Source organism: Lepisma saccharinum, chromosome 3 (assembly GCF_977018435.1).
Source record: "Lepisma saccharinum chromosome 3, izLepSacc3.1, whole genome shotgun sequence".
Lineage (NCBI taxonomy): Eukaryota > Metazoa > Arthropoda > Insecta > Zygentoma > Lepismatidae > Lepisma > Lepisma saccharinum.
Window position 1 is genome coordinate 68,239,985 of NC_139231.1, and position 19,107 is coordinate 68,259,091.

General features: G+C 37.3%; 2 protein-coding genes across 4 annotated transcripts in view; one reads left to right on the plus strand and one right to left on the minus strand.

Annotated features, from left to right (window-relative positions):
• The window catches only part of LOC145985101 (extracellular tyrosine-protein kinase PKDCC-like), a 39,404-nt gene extending 26,493 nt beyond the window's left edge, over positions 1-12,911 (plus strand). The window contains exons 3-5 of the mRNA XM_083118703.1: positions 647-1,121; positions 6,134-6,310; positions 12,138-12,911. Coding sequence (XP_082974829.1) covers positions 647-1,121; positions 6,134-6,310; positions 12,138-12,220 — 735 coding nt within the window. The 3' untranslated portion in view covers positions 12,221-12,911. The remainder of the gene's footprint in view (positions 1-646; positions 1,122-6,133; positions 6,311-12,137) is intronic.
• Positions 12,912-15,238: 2,327 nt separating this feature from the next.
• Prx5 (Peroxiredoxin 5) overlaps positions 15,239-19,107 on the minus strand; it is a 69,420-nt gene continuing 65,551 nt past the window's right edge. For 2 of the 3 annotated variants that reach the window (XM_083119922.1, XM_083119923.1), the window contains exons 2-4: positions 17,831-17,965; positions 17,133-17,264; positions 15,239-15,794 (exon numbers count right to left, since the gene is read on the minus strand). In XM_083119922.1, the coding sequence (XP_082976048.1) occupies positions 15,597-15,794; positions 17,133-17,264; positions 17,831-17,965 (465 nt within the window). In that variant the 3' untranslated portion in view covers positions 15,239-15,596. Of the gene's footprint in view, positions 15,795-17,132; positions 17,265-17,830; positions 17,975-19,107 lie in introns of those variants that run through there. The other variant, XM_083119924.1, reaches the window with a different exon arrangement.

Consider the following 19,107-nt stretch of genomic DNA (forward strand, 5'->3'; position numbering starts at 1 on the left):
TACTAGCCCTTCACCAAATTCGGACCCACCAGCCTCCACTGCTGGACCTACAGTTTAAAGTGGGATCCGAACCACTATGTGCCTCCACCGGGTATCGAACCCGGGATCCCTTGATTAAAAGACAACAATGCTACCACTGTGCCATCGGAGAGGCCTTAGATATAACCAATATAAATTCTTGCTCTACGGTATTTCAAGTTAAGATGAAATTTTTATATAAAAAAAATGTTACAAAGAAAAATAATGTCAGAATAAATAGAAAAATGCAGATTTAAAAAATAACAAGAAGATTGTTTCCAGCTATTGGAAGAACTAATACTCCCTGAAGCATATTATTAAAAAAGATATTTATCCATTAATTTTCATAAACATCGTTAATAGTTCTAATTGTATGTAGAGTTTCCCCCTGCCCCTGCCCCATGTTGGCTACAGAATGCTCAGAATACATTAACATGCAGAACAAAGCATCTCATCCAAACAAAAATGCTTTAACACATCTAAAAAAAATGCATGGTGTTTTAAGAACTTTTCTTTTAAAATGCCAATTAGATTTAGGACAGTTTAATTCCTCATGTATTGCTTGAGTCTTAAGATTGTTCTTGTTGATATAAATCAGAGTATACTGAATTATTATTTTTTTTTTCAGTTGGCGCTCGGAATGGCTCAGATTCTTCACCATTTGGCACATTCATCCCTTGGTTCCCTCTCAATGAACGATTTCAGACGACAACAGTTTGTGCTGGTTGATGGGACCTTGAAACTCTCTGATGTTGACGACATCGGAGTGACAGAACCAAAATGTGAAGTCCACAGAGACTGTTCAATACAGCTTACTGGTTCACCGGATGTGAATCTTACAGTTCATGTTCATTGTGTTGATGGTCAGTGTAAAGGACACAATGAGAAGCTGAACATCTGGCATGCCGGAAAACACTTTATAAGACTTTTCCTACCTATCAACGCACCATCGTCTTTGGAACCGCACATACAGGAACTGCTGCATGCATATCGGACCCTTCGCTGGGATACATCGCAGATACTTGCTGGAACCCAAAGACTGTTGGCGAGTTTTGTTTCGGGAGATTATTTACAATCATCTTCACATGAAATTCGTAATTTAGGTAAGGTACTTTTTAACTTATCGACAGGGGTTTATCCAGGATTTTTCCTTTGGGGGGTGTTGGAAACTTTTGGGGGGGGTGTAAGTTTGGGGATATTAAGTGCATATTTTGGACAGTTTTGGATGGTCGCCCTAATTCAATTTGTTCGTAGATGTTCCAGAGATTACCCCCTCCCCTCCCTCCCTTCCCTTCATTTAACATTTCAGAAGAAAGATGATGTCAAATGCTGGCAAAAATGGAAAATATATTTTTGTGATAATGTTAACATTTCAGTCTACAGTTCAGTACTTGATTTAATCAATCATTAGACAAACACAAGAGATGACATTGAAAAACACAAAACATATTATTACCATGGATCATTTCATACAATTCTTAAGCTAGTTATAAAGAAATTAGGAACACTTGTGCAATATTTTTTTTACTGTATTTGTATGGTTGTTATCGTAGGTGTAACTCAGATATTATCTTTGGGGGGGTGCCCAATTCATTGATGAAATATCGGCGAGAATGCATTGCATGAGTGCGTGCCCTCTTGCCTTAAATAAATGAACAAACTGCGAGCGAAGCGAGCAAGAAAGTTTTTTTAACTATTTATTTGCAAACTGATAATGCATATTATTAATTAAACACAGCGACAATACTTTCATTTCACAGTATTCCTCGATGTGTACTCTCTACAATCTTGCTTTGCTCTTTCGGTGTCCTCTTTACTAGGAGTCATGTGCCTCTTTGCCTTAAAAGATAACAAAATAACATGTGCAAATAAACGCATGGCATGTTAACTGCAAAGGGAAGGCAAGGAATTTTTACTTCTAATTTGAGGTAATGCTTTATTTTAAATTATTTAAAAATTGAATAGCATTTATTTCATTTTCCAACACAAAGAGCACAATGAAACAAGCAAATTTTTTCTCTACACTTTTTCCAGCAGGCAGTGAGTGGCAAGCACTGTCGTATCGCCACTGGTACGCCTATGGTCAGATATAAATTTGAGACTTAATGTAAATAACATTTCTTTTTATGTTTAATTCCTTATACTTCCTTTGCTTCCTCTGAAAAGTTGGAAAATAATTAAATATGTCATTATGTCAGGGAAAAGACTACATAAAAAGAGGAAGACAATTTTTACTAAATCAATATCTTTGAAACTGACAATAACTTTAATAGGGTGCCAGTCATTTCACAGTATATAGATCTTGCACAAGATAGGGACAGATGGAAGGCCTGTATTGCTGCAGCCATGAACCTTCGGGTTTAAGAAGGCTAGAGAGTTAGTTAGTTAGTCATTTCACAGGGCACTACAACATTAAGTTAACGCTTTTCTATTTATATCTGTTTTGATTGTACGGCAGCTCATTTGTCCTTTGTGCCCAGACAAACCCTGCATGACCTGCCCCCTTTTACAACTCTCTTTCTAATATATAATTTATTTTACAAAGGTAAGATCTCTTAGAGCCACAAAAATGGTCACACACATCAACTATAGATGTGAATGAATCACTTAGGTTCTTCATGAAATACTTGCCGTTTTATATCGAATACTTGGCCAGTAAATTTTATATTGGTACAGTCAGCCGTAAAGATAATGGTAGACAAATTTTCCACCGCTATTTTAATTACTTTTTTATTCTACATCCTGTGTTGTTTTAAGGAATGAAACTATGTTGGTTCAAAGCAGGCATTGTTCTCTGCTTATTGACGTCACTATTTCAATTCATTGTCATCATTCATCACAATGTGTAATACAGACCAAATTCGCCTATTGTTTCTTTCGCCGTTGGATGTACTTTTGAATATCCATCCGTTGGAAGAAATTGTACCTAATTATGTTGTCACTGCTTTTTACTCACCACTTTTGGATTCTTTCTGTCTGGTTTCATTTTTTCTATCTTCTTCAGCCAATTTTGCAGTAAAGTTTCAGACATTGTTACACTAAGCAGAACGCCAACACACGAACGGAGATGCTACACTGCTGAGACTAACCTAAGGCATTTGACAGTTTTCTTCTCTACCACTCCAAAATCACCCATCTCGCCCAAGGTACAGAAAATAGTGTTGCTAACCATAGTAACACAATTCACTACAAGAGTTAAACCTGTATTGTTGAATTTCTTCCCTTACTTTTATCCTACATTTTTCACATGAAAGAATCGAAAGGAAATGCAACGAAATGTAAATTTCATTGACTCAGGGGTTGAATTTACAAACTGTACATATTTAAGAAATATTTATTTAGGTATTCAAACTCTGAACTGTCAACACTGTGTGCGGTATGTGCTCCCTGGAAAAAGGGCTAGAGGTCAGTTTGACATTTTCCATATGGCAGTGTCGCTTCTCTAGGGAAGCATTGTCAACGAGCTGGTGTTTCCAGGAAATGACCATGCTGAACATTCCACCCTCCTTCTTTGACACTTTGGTTGTAGTTGATCAAAAGGTCCATTGGACTTTGCTTCTTGTAGACCTACAAATGGTTCCTCTATGTTGAAGTATAGCAATTCTATATTGTTGATATAAAAATCCATATTTACACCCCCCTGCAGGGGTGTTCCACTTTTCTACTGGGAGGGGGGGTGTGTTAGGGGTGTGTGGATAAATCACTGCTTATCAAAATGTTGTGAAAATTGTGGCCCAATCTGGGAGAGAATCTGTCCACATGCTCTGCCAACCAAGTTGCCAATTATACCCTCTGAATTGAATACAGTTTCCACTAAGTTCCCTGTCTCTCTTCATATGTTAGGTCCATACTGTTTTGTTGTAAATGTATTGTTCTCTTGACCTTTTAATTTACATGTTTTAAAACACTTTTTACAATTTCATTTCTAAGATTTTCTAAGGCCTATATGTACAGTTTCTGTCTTCACAGAGAGACGAAGAGTTTCATGAAAATAATTTGTCAAATTGCTCTTATTGAGAATATGTCTTAACATGGGTGTCATGAGAAATGTTTAAAAGGGCTTTTGATATAAAAACAACAATAATTATTGTAAACTATTGGTTATAAACTTACTTATAAACTATTTTATTGTGGATCGATTATTATTACCTTTTCGAGGAGGTAATTCTATTTGTTACACACAGATGCCACATTTTGTTTTGGTTGTTTACTTTTCATATTTCACACAGTATACTGAAGTGCATAATTTTTGGTATTAACTTCTACATGCCTTGTTCAAGAAAAATCTTCCAAAGTAAGGGAGAAATCTTGGTTATGAAGTTGACATAAGTCTAATTTTTTGAAGTTTTGAAATGTCATGGAACCATTTATTCCTTGGATTAAGTGGTATTGAAATTTTGACCTGATTTGTGAATTTCACACTCCCTTTGGATATTCTGCTGTTATACTAATCAATTAAACTCTATTTCTGTTATTGACTATCAAAAGTGTTCTCCTAACTTGAAATGAACTATACCAACTTTCAGGGTGGAAAGGGGGGGAGGGGGTCAACTGACAAGTTCCACTATCCATGTCGTCTGGTCTTTTGAGAATGTGTCTAGAGAACTTCCACATAGCTGAATAGTTAGTGTTCTTACTTTTGGTGTAGTCATGTGCATCGGGAGGGTGGTGGGGGTCGAACTCCTCCCATGGAATTTGGGAATTCTTTTCTTGACCATATGAATTCAGTTAACAATAGTCCGTTGCATGTAAGTAGAGATATCATTTTCTGTTATGAAAATAATTCTTTCTGACAGACAGCTATCTATGAATGTCGAAAACTAAAAACAGAAGAAAAGAAAAATAACACCTAGTGGTTCTGTGCAATCAAGACAACAAAGGAAAGTAGAAATGATATTTCCATGTTGATTTTAACTTTTTGAATGAAATTATAGACGAGTCATTCCATGCCAAATCAACATAGATATGTGCAATTTTCAACCTGACCATCTCTGGTAAAAGTCGTAAGGTGTTAGATCTGAGGAACGTACAGGCCTTTCAACAGGTCCTCTGGGTCCTCTGCTTCCAATCCATCTACAGGGAAATTTACTGTGAAGAAGCTATCACAGTGTTCCCATAGTGGTCGCAATCTTTTCTATTAAATAATTCTGGAAAAAGTACCGTATTCCATAAGCAAAGATGAAGAACCTGTTCACTTAACAAATCCAAGTGCCCCTCATTATTTAAGGTTCCATCATTGAAAACAAACCAACCAATCCCGTTCTCCATACACCACACCACACACCATTAGCTTACCAGCACGAACCATTCGGCTGGGATCTGTCTACTGTAGATTTTCAGATCACAGGTATTATTTTCATTAATTTCACCATGAACATAAAATTAACCTTGTCACTGTGAAGGAGTTTTCATTCCAAAGGAAGAGTCACATTGTAATTGTTTGAGACACCATTCACAATATTCAACTCTCTGATGAAAATCATGTGCAATGACATGTAAACGTCTCTCCTGATAGATACATCAGTGTGATCTTGATGCATTCCTAACATGTTAGAGTCATTCTAATGCTTTTTTTTCTAACACATCGAAAATGTTTAAAAGCATGCAATCATAACTTTTTACTGGTTAAAGTAAAATTATGTTGGGAAAACCTTCCCCACTGCATTTCTCGTGAAATTCTAGCATGATCTGATACATCACAAGTGTCTCAGAAGTAATAATAAAAATTCCTGGTTATTATGCTTATGCATATTACTATTAGTAGTAGTAATCAGGCACTGCCAATACAAAGCTGTATAATCCCAATAATGATAAACAAGAATTTTGCTTCTTTAATCCAGGGAAGGAAATCTAAACCCCTGTCAACATGTCTTTGCAAATACTTTCTTAAAATTTGCCTCGTTTTTATTATGTAATTAATTTAAATGGTTTACTAAATTGATGCCTACCTAAATATGGTCATGCTGAAGTCAATCTCTTCATGTACCAAACCTGCATATTCTATGCGACAACCAGTAGTTCTGCCACTTTCACTCATAATATTAAATATGAAAAAAGAACGAAATGCAAAATTTATCATGTTCTGACGTGATAATTCATGTCCCTTTGTTTGCAGGCTTTGAGAAGATTCTGGACAGTGACCTACCTGGCATGTTTGACTACCGGTGCCATCACTCGATCTCCTCTGTCGGGTGCGTGAAGTCAGTATTCAATGAAGTGGAGGCAGCCGAGGAGTGTTACAGAGACCCAGATTGCAAGGCTGTTGTGTTGGGGCAGGATCATTCGTGGACTGGTGAGTGGCTGTTGTGAACTTTTTTGAACCATGAGTAGCTTAAACTCTAAATGTTAGATGGAACACATTTCCCAGTGCATGTAAACTCTTCCTGTCAGCCGAGATATATGTACATATCCCATGACCATGTGACTAATATTCATGCTATTTCTTCTCCAAAACCACATTTGATATTACACTGCTGCTTTGGTTTTTAATTTGTACTTGTGTAGAAGATATGACATACTTGAATTTCAACCAGTGGCGAAGCGTGGTGTCGCTGGAAGGGTAGGCACAGGGGCACAGGATGTGAGTTTGTGTTGTTATGGGTGCGACTTTTTTAAAATAAGAAAAATATAACCTTTAGTGTTATTTTTGAAAGTGTAACAAGATATTCTTGCATCTATCTACGTACCTGAATAGTAACTCTTGATGTGTGCTAACTCGTAAATTGTATTTCTTGATTTTATTGTAAATTGATGCTTTAGATGTCATTCGAGTGGCAGTCCTCAATGTTCCAAAGCCCCTTTGTTCCAATGTTCCTCTCTTCCTATGCCCGGTAATAGGCTTTTATGCTTCTTTTTGTAGTATTCCAGAGTAATACAAGTCATTATTCCCCTTGCTCACCTCGCGCCCACAACAATGAAAGCTGCCCCCCGTGGTGGAGTGGTTAGCACATCGCGCTACGATGCCAGCCAGGGGTCCTGAGTTCGAATCTCGACCTGGGCATGGATGTTTCTGAGTGTCCATTTCAATTTCATCATATCAACACTCTTCCCCATCTTCGTAAATTAGCCAAAGTGGCACAAAAAGTGAAGTAAAAAAATCAATTGAAGAACAATAAAAAAATAAATGAACGAAATTAAAAAAAAACAAGATAAAATATAACAATTAAACTACAACACAATAGGAGTAAATCGAGAAACTAACGAAAACTCAGAACACTGTGATAGAAACATTTTTTCCGCCCTCGGAACAAGTTGTCTTTCTTTTGCCTTTCTACACTCACCTTCCCTTTCCCCTCTTTGGACACCTCGCGCTGGAAACAGATGTGAAGCCCAGTTTGTACAGTGTGTCCAGCGTTGCCAACCTCCCAATCAGGAAAAGTGTGCTGATTAAACTCTTAAATTTTGCTAAATGGAACTAAATTGTGCTTGGATGACTTAGGTCTTAAGTTCATTTTATGCATCTATTTTTTTTTGGGGGGGGGGGAGTTGTGATGTGAACATGCGTTGTTGATTAGTTAAACACTATTGGTAATTTCCTCCATTAAATTAATTACAATGGTTTAACCAATATAATTGGTTCAATATAAAACTTGAAAAAGTTTGAGAAAATTCGACGACTACAAAAGGCGGCAGCTTGTTTTATCTGTGTCTGTGACCCCAACTTTCTAGCAATTTCCTTCAATAAAATGTTCCTCGCGAGATAAGTAAGGAAAGATAAAGAAAAGATGAAAAGAAGACGGTAGACTAGATGTGGCTGGATTGGCATGCTACCTTTTGTTTGAAAGAAATGAGATCCGTGATTTTTTCAAAATGTATTCCTCTGAATTCAATTTATCCGTCTCCTAGGGGCGCATGCTTATAGAGATGCCATATTTTACCATTATGCCAGACACAGGGTACTAAGTCCCGCGACAGGTTAAGTTTGCAGCAACTTTTCACATATACAGACCGATACGTGCATGCAGAATTTAGTTCAGCTGCAATACTGCAGATTTTTCTCACTGTCTTTGATATGAACAGCTCGGCGGTTGAGGCAAGACTCGCACGGAAGATGCTGAGTGCCGTTCTCACGTGGATTAATACATAACCTGCTGTTAACTTAACCTGTCACTGGGCTTAGGTGCCAACAAAGTTCAAATTGTACTACGTTTAGCACAATTGTGCTAGGGTTGGCATCACTGCATGAGGCTGGACTCACTGTGTCCATTTTGGGCGAATGTGCCACTGAAATTATGCTTTCCCGCACGAATCACATAGTGTTATGGGACCAGCTGAGGCCCTCGGAGAAATGGCTCGATATGTGAGGATAGAACCCCTGGCAGGGATGGAAATTTGTGGAATTATCGTAAGGCCTAGAATTTCAGTTTTCTTGTATTAAGGTGTTGTTTGATGAAATTATAAGTAATAAAATAATCCGTAAGAGCCAAGGCCTCCTGGCCTCTTATGAGGCTTCGCCACTGATTGCAACACAATATGAATATTGTATGCTTCTGAAAATGCTTGTTTTTTTTTTTAATTATTTGAAATTTAAAATGTAGGCTTTTCAAGTCTGTAGATATGTAGAAAAAAATGTAGCAGGAGAACTATTTGTTATAGGGAATTAACATTTGTTTTATTTTGGATTGGGGGTGGGGGAGTTGGGCTTTCACAGAAAGTGTAAGTTTTACATTCCACCTAAGAATTGGTGCAGTTGGAAGAAAAGGGGAGAAAATCTTTCACCTACAGAAAAACTCTCTCTGGTAAGCATTATGTAGCATTATTATACATACACAATCATGGGAAATCTAGTTAAATATTATTTCATACACCATGTTAAAAATAATTAGAAATGTATTATGCAGTACCTAAAAAAAAGCAGTGTTGTAACTTATTCTCAAACATTGGTTCTAGCAACAAATTTCTGTAAGATAAGTACTTGAAAGTAAGTACAACAAAGAGCTATAATTGGAAGATATATTAATGCTGTGGAATTTTTTGAAAACGACATGGACATGGACATGGACATACATAATTTCCCAGAAAATTGTATATTTTCTTTGATCTGCCCCTGCAAGCCCCAAAATTAATAAAAGAGGAGGCAAAATGTGTCCGCCTGTAGGAAAAAATATATATACACACTATGTTGCCATTCGTCACCGGACACCCCATATCAGTGAGTTAATCCGGTCGCAGCACCACATCAGTATCGTGTAGGGCCACCTTTCGCGGCAATGACGTCCACAACCCTTCGAGGAAGACTTTCCACCAATTTGCGATACGTATCGACTGGAATCTTGCCCCATTCCTCCTGCAAAGCGGCAAACAGCTCAGTGGTGTTTTTTGGGCAGCATGGCCTGGCTCTCAAGCAGCGCTCCAACTCGTCCCAAAGGTGTTCAATGGAGTTGATATCTGGACTTTGGGCTGGCCAATCAAGTTTTTGCACACCCATGTCCTGGAACTACGTGTTGATAATGCCTGCCCTATGACATGGAGCATTGTCGTGCTGAAACAGGTATGGGCCAATACCGAATTGTTCCCACAATGTCGGTAGAGCAGAATTGTCCAGAACTTTTTGGTATGCATCGGCATTCTTATTTCCCAGAACTAAAACAAAAGGACCAAGACCATACCACGAAAAGCAGGACCACACCATAATTCCACCTCCGCCAAATTTCACTTTGGGTACGATACAGTCCTGTAAATAGCGTTCACCGGGCATACGCCATACCCACACACGTCCATCGGACCGCCACATCTGGTAGCGCGATTCATCACTCCATAGGATGGATTTCCATCGTTCGAGAGTCCAATGGCGGCGTTCCTTGCACCACTAACCGATGGGTCGCATTGCGGGCTGTAATATGCAGCTTGTAAACTGCTGCGCATCCATGAAAACCAAGTGCGACGATCTACTGGTGGACAGTACGATCACTTGCAGCACTATTGGAAGCTGATCAAAACTCCCGTGCCACCATCTGTAACGACGCCTTCCGGTTTGACTCACCATACGTTTCAAGCATCGACGGACACGATCTGTTAATATTTTTAGTTTACTGGGTCTGGGCGGCATGTCATAACCCCCTCTCACTTCCACTTCATGATAACATCACGCACTGTCGACCGGGGTATCAGAAATTTGTTGGAAATCTCACGGGTCAAATGCCCAAACCTGTGGGCTCCAATGATCATCCCTCGTTCTGCCTCACTCAGTTTGCGTTGTCTGTCCATATCGACTACTGTAGCTGGTATGAGTGTATTCTCAACCGGCGATGCCTTTTATAGGTTGTATGACGTGTACAGCCTATCCCGAGAAATTTTTGAGGGGTGTCCGGTGACGAATGGCAAAAAAATTGTATATATATGTGATATATATATATAATAACTGTATTAATTTAACAATACTTTGGCGAGGTATGAGTATCACACTACTGTGCCACTACCTTCAGAAGAAACTCATACCTCGCCAAAGTATTGTTAAATTAATACATTTACAATTTACATACAAGGAGATTTGAATTGCAATTGCTCAAGCTAACTATAACCCCAACCTCCACGCGGCATCGCCAACTGTTTCGTACCCTCTCAAGGCAAGGGTCAGAGCTGTCAAAGAAATGGCATAACAAAGTTGACATGAGTGCAGAGGATTGAAGAAGTCTCAGTGGGGAACAAGATGATGGGAGAGGAAGGGGAGTAGCCGAGGGACATAGCTGCCACCTTTAAAATCACTAGATATGACTGATTTGTAAGACCCTTTGGGAAGTAATTCGTGAGAAAGGTACTATGTACTTTTCTGCCTACTTTTGAAAAAACTAACTTAGTATTTATCCAAAGTTAAATGAACATGTAGATATAAGATAGATGCGTCCGAAGGGTCATCCAGACTTTTATATTTTTTATAAAGTAAAAAATCCTATGGTGATGCAAGTTTCCTCTGACATTTCTTTTACAACAAATGTCTAGGATATTTTCGATGTCCAGTTGGAAAACTTGTGCCTGGGGGGAGAAGGTGAGAGGATTTGTTTTCCCCTTTGTCCTGTAATTGTTGGGTTTTAGGAAAGTGTCCTGTACAGTATAAAAGATAGGTTAGTGAGTGAAGATTAGTCGGATTAGTGCATTGTTACTTATTACACACACTGTTTTCCATGTTACCAAACGAGGATACATCTTGGCTAGTGCTGCATGCGAGGGTTTTTTTCCTTCCATTTCTTCATCACATTGGCACTACCCATCATAGCTGCCAGCCACTACTGTATATATATATATGTGAACAAATCGTGGCATATTTAGGCCTAGGCAGAATAGGTAGCTGTTTTTAGGTCATGGGTGTAACTTGTAAGGGGCAGATAAAACAGAGAAACAAAACTTACCACTTGACAAATACAATGCTCAGTATTTGTTAATACAGTTTTCTAATCCATTCCACAAAAGAAATTGATTATTTTTATTATTATTAAATGTGACTTCTAATTTGCAATAGTTTAATAAGAAATTTAGATAAATACATGTGTGATGCATGCATACACAATGACAATCATTGAATGTAGTAAAAAAAAGTAAAGTGTTCCCCTGTGCTTTGCACCATGCCATGAAGACGTAGTGGGTGTGGAGTTAGGGCCCCACACTTTCTTGATCACAGCCGAAGATGGGGGTGATGTGATCAGCACCATGCCCCTGGCTGCCTTTACCCCCAGAGTTTCATCCAGGTACCCAATTTGTAGGATGCTGGGTGGGCACTGGGGTCGCTTGAACAGATGGAAAAAATCCCAGTTCTCCCCCTTCGGGATTCGAACTTGGGTCTCTCGCATGGTAGTCAGATGCCCTAACAACTGAGCTACCGTGGCACCTTTATTTTAATTTATATAGAAAAATTCAAATGTGTCAGTGTAACCAGTTTTGAACAGTTTTTCTCAACTAGCAGCTTGTAAACTTAATTAGAAAGTTCAGTCACCAAAAATGTAGATCTATTATTATTATTGAATGAGATGTTAAAAATTTGTAAAATGTGATGATCTCACAATGATCAAAGTTTATAGAATTTTACGCATAGTAATTTTAATTTTTCTCAACTTTTGTCATTTTCCTTATAACTGTAGAGAACTGTTGCTTTATAACTACATTTTCGTTGCTTTAATTTTTTATAGGAAGGACACTAGCGATCTTCAAGAATGGTTATGGGCCTCCAACAGTGAAACTTGGTTACAGTTTGCTTTTAAGAAAAACATAATGTAGACTGTTAGTTGTTTTTTATAATATAAATCTAGTCAAGGCAGGTCAACCTGCATGCCATATATTGTACTGTGATACTCCTGTGCGTCTGTGATGTGAATGTGCGAGTCTAAAACATTATTGCATATGATCTTGTATACCTGAGTAGATGTGGATCTGCAATAGTCATTTTTTATTCCTTGTAAACTTTCTCAACTTATTTGAGGCAGAGCTGCACAGTAACTTGCAATGTTTTACTTTCTAAAGTTCCTGACACGTCATATTCCAATTTTATCCTTTTTACCCTTGTATTACCATGTAATTTTACCTATCTGAGGAATTTTCTACTTTCCTGAAGAGGACCAGTGTTAATTGGTTGAAGCGTTGAGTTGAGTTTTTGCGTTAAGTCCACTTCATGCACAAACAGGCTAATCAGGAATGGACCTCCAGTTTAAAGTGGGTTCTGAACCATTATGAGACTCCAAACTGGTATTGAACCCAGTACCTGGTTGAAAGTACAAGACTCGCCACTCTAAAGTACATTGTTTAAATTTAATTTTACAAATTTATACTGCAGATCCACACTTGCTAGGCTTGTTTTTTTTATTATAATTATCATTAAGAAGTGTTGACCTTTTGTTGTTTGTGTTTTAAATGGATTGTAAAATGCATTGTGCCTCATGGAGAATAAATATTTGTAAATTATGAATTCCTAAAAAAAAATATATTTTTTTTTTACCTTTCAGTATAACATATTTTGCTGGCCAAAGATGATAAGTGGTATACTTCTTACCTCACCACCAAAGTTCCCCTGTTTGAGTCCCAATCAGCCATGAGTGTCCATTCTTCCATTTTCATGTAATCGTCATTAGAAGAAATTAGCAGAAAAACAATCAAGCCAAGCAAAAGTACAAAATAAGTTTAATATGAGGTGCTTCAGAAAGATGTAGAAATCCAATTTATTAACATTGGACTGATGGTAGTGAAAGCCAATTTCCATTAACTACATGCATTTCGGTGTTGACCCAACATCATGAAGACAGTTGCGAAGTTACATACTTTAAATGCCCTTAAATATAATTCTAATGAAAATTTGCAAACATGAATTCAATATATAGCAATCTGTTATGCATTTGTAAATTGAAAAAAAAAAATTGATTTAAAACAGATGGAAGTATGTAAATTTCAAATTTAGTTTCCTAATCAAATTGTGTTAAAGAGTATTTAAGCTCTCTAGCCTTGTAATGTGTATACGAGGGTCACTATTTATATTTTGAGCCTTGGCAACACTGATTGAAGTTAGGCGCGATTTGACGTTTGCACGGAATCGTCTGGCATTATTGACCATAACGTACTTCAAACGATTTTCGACGTGGATTATCAAGACAAGACTGCATCGATCAACTTACTTCCACATTTGGCGATGAAGCCCCATCCTTTGCCACTGTGAAACGCTGGTATAACGAATTTAATCGTGGCCGCCATTCGCTCACCGACGAGATTCGCGAAGGTCGTCCAAAATCAGTTGTTGTTCAAGAAAACATTGATGCTGTGCATAACCTAATACTGCAAGATCGTCATGTGACATACTGCGAGATTGAGGCAACCATAGGCATTAGTTCCACCAGCATATATAAAATATTACATGATCATTTAGCTGTGAGAAAGGTATGTTCTCGTTAGATCCCACACAATTTGACAAAAACTCAAAAAGACGCTCGCGTCAATTGGTGCAAACAAATGCTCAATAAATACAATCGTGGTGCTTCAAAAGACGTATATAAGATTGTAACAGGTGACGAATCATGGATATATGCATATGAGCCGGAACGTAAACAGCAGTCGACTGTATGGGTGTTTCAAGATGAACCCAATCCAACAAAAGTTGTTCGCGCTCGAAGCACATCGAAACAAATGGTCGCCTTTTTTTTTTCGGGAAAACTGGTCATGTGGCAACTGTGCCTTTAGAGGAACGTAGAACGGTCAACTCTGAATGGTACACAACAATTTGTTTGCCAGAGGTCTTCGGTCAAATACGGAAAACAAACAAACGCCGTCGGATCATTCTTCATCAAGACAATGCCAGCTGTCACACATCTCGTCTAACAACCGACTTTATGAACAGTCAAAAAATCGAATTGATGGGTCATCCGCCGTACAGTCCTGATTTGGCACCCAATGACTACTTCTTGTTCCCGAATGTCAAGAATAAATTGCGTGGACAACGATTTTCGTCGGCAGAAGATGCCGTTGATGCGTTCAAAAACCATATTATGGAGGTGTCTCAAGAAGATTGGAAAAACTGCTTTGACAAATGGTTCGAACGAATGCAAAAGTGTATTGACCATAAAGGAGAATACTTCGAAAAACAATAAAGCAGTTTTCAATGCCAAATTCCTGTTTTTTCATTGTTAGGCTCAAAATATAGTGACCCTCGTATCTGTATGGCCATATACACACCCATACACTTAAATCTTTAAAAAAGTGATGCATGGTCAGTTCATGAATTCCATCACTGTTATCTGGCTTTCTACACTAAAGTTGTCAACCTCCATGGTGGAGTGGTTAATGTGACATGCTCCTATTGTTTCCACTTTAGGGCCAGCCCTGATACCAAATCAGAGCAAGACAGATTTCATTTGTCAAACTGAGAAAGATAAGTAAAACTAAACTGCTAAAACGTGTCCCAACAGACAAAATGAAATAGTTGCTCAATTATCCTCAAAAACATAAAACTATACATTGCATCTAAAGATATCAGTTTGGCGGTTACGCAGAGATAGGTAATTAACTGATACACTTACTATTCAATTTTCTGCAAAAGTTTTTTTCAGCGATCAATTTTGCCACTCATCTGGGGAAAAAAACTTTTGCGGAAAAATGAATAGTAAGTGTATCAGAGTTAAAACTATACCTTTAACCGTATCCTAACACAGATGATCTCATGAACATTTTCTTTACCTTGAGGCCCATGCAAGTAAAACTTGGAAGAAGGAAGTTACGCAACAAAGACATGAATTAATAATGAAAGAAAATATTAATGTTTGAAATTAATATATTTCATATATTTCAACATATTATTGCAATAGCTTTACCAGGACAACATATAAGAATCCAACAGCTTGGAATTTAACATTTATTGCACTGAATATAAAAAAAATGGAATACGGAGCTTGGATATAACATCTACAATGAATAAAATCATGAGCTTTGGAAATACGCATTGCTGAAGTGCAAGTAACATTTATCTATCTTGCACCTAAGATCTCTAACAATTTCCAACCTTTGGTAATTATTTGGTAAATTACGTTCAACATGGCTCTAAAAAATATAGTGGGAAATACAAAGGTCAGACCTAACAACACTTCTTTTTCATTTCACAAGCACATTGACATTTAGAACTTGCTTTCAACATTGTCGGCCAAAGAACAGCTGAGCCCTGTGCCATCTGGTTCTACATGCAAGCCTTTGATTATGTTATTTTCAACCAGCATTGAGTACCGTTTTGATCGTATTCCTCCTAGTGGGGGCAGATCCATAGCTAAACCAAGAGATTTTGTATACGATGCATCAGGATCAGCCAACAGACGTACCTGAGAAATAAAACAATGGATAAGCAACAACTAACAATCTTACTATTATCTGTATTCTTGCTTATTGAAGGCAAGGAGAAAAAAATAGAAACTTCAATATCCAAAAATACAATTAAATCATAAATAAGGATGAAATAAGGAAAGTTGAATCCTGGTGGAAATTCATATACATATCCACTTTAAAAAAACCAAAGGTCGACCTGGCAATACTGTGAGTTTACAACATGGATTTTGATACAGGAAAGCAGCTATGGTAAGTAATGTAAGAAAGTTTATATTATTTTACAGAACAGGAACTTCTAAGTGAAAAATGCACAGTGCCAATTCGAAGCATGAATTAAGTACTATGATGTGTTTTTTTTACGCCGAAAAGTTAAAACACAAAGGTCGCTTGTGCAGTATAGATGTGTGTACACACACACATTTAAAATTGTCTACCCAACAACATTCCCCTGTGCCAATGTCACTGCAAAGCCCTGTTTTTAGAATCCCTAGGAGGATCCTATTTTCTCTTCCCCTCTTTTTAAATCCTGTTAATAATGTCTTAACTTCTGGCTATCTGTGAAGAAGAAATCAGAAACTGTTTCAAAACATCAAAGATATAATAGAATCCAACAACCTGTATGTATGCTCTATCCAGGTATGAGTTGTATTAGTAGCATCAATCATTTTCCTTTATCCAAGATTCCTTGCACCTGAAGTTGCCATACAGTGACTAATGTGCTAAATTTTGTAACAAACTTTATATTTACATAATCACATACTTAACAGTTCTGAATAATTGCAGTTATGTTTCTAAGGAGTACAATCATCGAATTGAATATTTTTCATGATTTTTCTAAAAATAATGGCAAGCCTTTGAAAGATGTTTTAGTAGAATCTTAGAATCATTGGCATAATGAAAATTTCTTCCCAGCCATCACCTTGCTTCTCACCTTACTGAACAAATACGACACCTCTAGAGTGGCAGTAGACATCTGGTTTTCTCAGCAGGTTGTGAAATGCAAGATCTTGTTCTGTTAGAAAACCACTGACAATGAACATCACTTTGAATGGTATCACCACCAACATGCTTGTTTCACTTGGGAATATTTTTTTCGATTACAGATAACCAGAGAAATGGGAAGAAGAGGCCTTAGCTCATCACTTCCATATCATCAACAGTCAAGATATAACAATAAATCCAACATGGTTTGATTTCATGTAACAGTGCAAGCAATCTCCTCAATTGAATTTTAAGAATAAGATTTTTATTGCCATAAATAGCTTCCATATTTTTTATCGTAAATGCCGTTCACAATCACATATACTCAAATAGGAATAAAATGCAATACTCACCTTACCCTCTGCTTTCTGGGCAATTCCCCATGCCTCCATAACAAATGGATCATTGACAGATATGCAGATGATCTCACCTATCCCTTTCTGTTTAAAGGCATCAGCCTTTGAAACATACCCTGGGAGGTGGCTCTGAAATATATCATTTGTGTTTTTATTATTTTACATTTATTCTGATGTCGCTTTTTACAAGGATGCAATTGATAAAGTGCATGCACAAAGGAACACTCGTGCCTAGACCAGTACTCAAATACAGAACATTTGGTGGGCCTCCTGTGGGATCCACAGTCTCTCTCCCTTCCTCCATGTGCATAATCCAGGTTCGCTTCCAATGCACTGAACAAACTTTCCAACTTTCTCTTCCCAATTATCTTCACTAGGACACTATAAAAATGCAGCAACTGCAAAGTGTGATGTTTTAGTTTTCACTAGGTCTTTCCCAGATGCCCTGTATTTGATCCATTTTAAGTAGCTTTACTACCACTTCTGGCTAACTATAATGATGATAAATGATGGTATGAAACTGATGAGAGGGCCAACACACATGGACAAGCCACAAAATATGAAACCCCACAATCATTGAAAAAAAAAAAAAAAATTATTATTACACCTTAATCTGTGTACATTTTCAATACCTATAATAACAATAAAGAACTCCAGCTGCATAGGGATACAAAGCACACATCAGTTGTACTTACCTTGGAGCAGCCTGGGGTAAATGCACCAGGAACTGCAAAGATAATGCATTTCTTTCCCTCACATAGTTTTCTCAATTCAACTTTATTGGCTGGACTATTTTCATACAAACTGACGTTTGGAAGTTCATCTCCTTCCTGCAACATACATAACTTCATTAAATTTCACAATCACAATGAGGAACAAGAGATAACAAACCAACTGTATTATTATTTTTTATTGAATGTTCTTAGTTTTTGCTCCTGTGTAGGAAACAACAAAAAAAAAATTCATGCTTCCGACCAAGTCATGATTTTTAAAACTTGTACAGAAAGAAGAGGGAATAAGATTAGAATACTGTGAATGATTGTGGAAGTGTGAAGTTCAAAGAAACTAATTTAAGTTTTAAGGATGCAGAAATATTAATTTGCATGGAATTATGTAATGGAATGTAGCTTTTGCAAGTGACCATGAATCATAAGTCGCCTCACTGCCTGGTGAGTTTTTTCACATTGTGGAAATACTAAGGAAACCAAACCTAACCTACCTAATATGCATACATACTAAGTAAGCATGCAGAAGCAAGCCAAGTGCACCAAACCTGAGCCCTAAACCTACTTTTGTAAGCACATATGGAATGGAAAAATTGTTCTGCACAAAAGTAAAAAATAATCAGAAAAACTTCAGTATGTGCTTGTATGTAGGATTTTATTCATATGTAGACAATGCATGTGTACAATGATTAAATCAGAATCACACACTTGTAACTTTGGCCTTTCTACTATCTCTTGGGCTAATGGCAACAATGATGAAAGATTAAATAATGAAATGGATGAAGGAACAAACACATGCTTTACCATTCACAAAGAGGTGTGTGTATATGAAACCAACAAAACATGTGAGGTAAGGGGGAAGGGATAGAAGTGATGAAGGGATAAACAAGCACATCTCAAGTTTATATTTATGAAGACCCTACTGTTGAAAGGTTGAAACCCTAACTTCTCTTATCATTTTGGTAACGGTTCAGAATGTTAATGATTTTTTCAAAGTTTCATTGGACAAAGTATGTCAAAGAATAAGTATTGAATAATTGTACAAATGATTGTTACAGTAAAATTGAACCTTGTTGAAATCAATCACCACAGTTTGGAGTCCCGATAAGTACAATTAATTATTAAAAAAAAAAAAAAAAAAAGTTGTAAAAGGTACACTTCTGTTCACAAAAAGTGTCACACTCGTTTGAGTTGAAGTCCAACTTCGTGGCCGGAAGTACAGCTGAAGTAAGTGTTCGGAAAGCAGC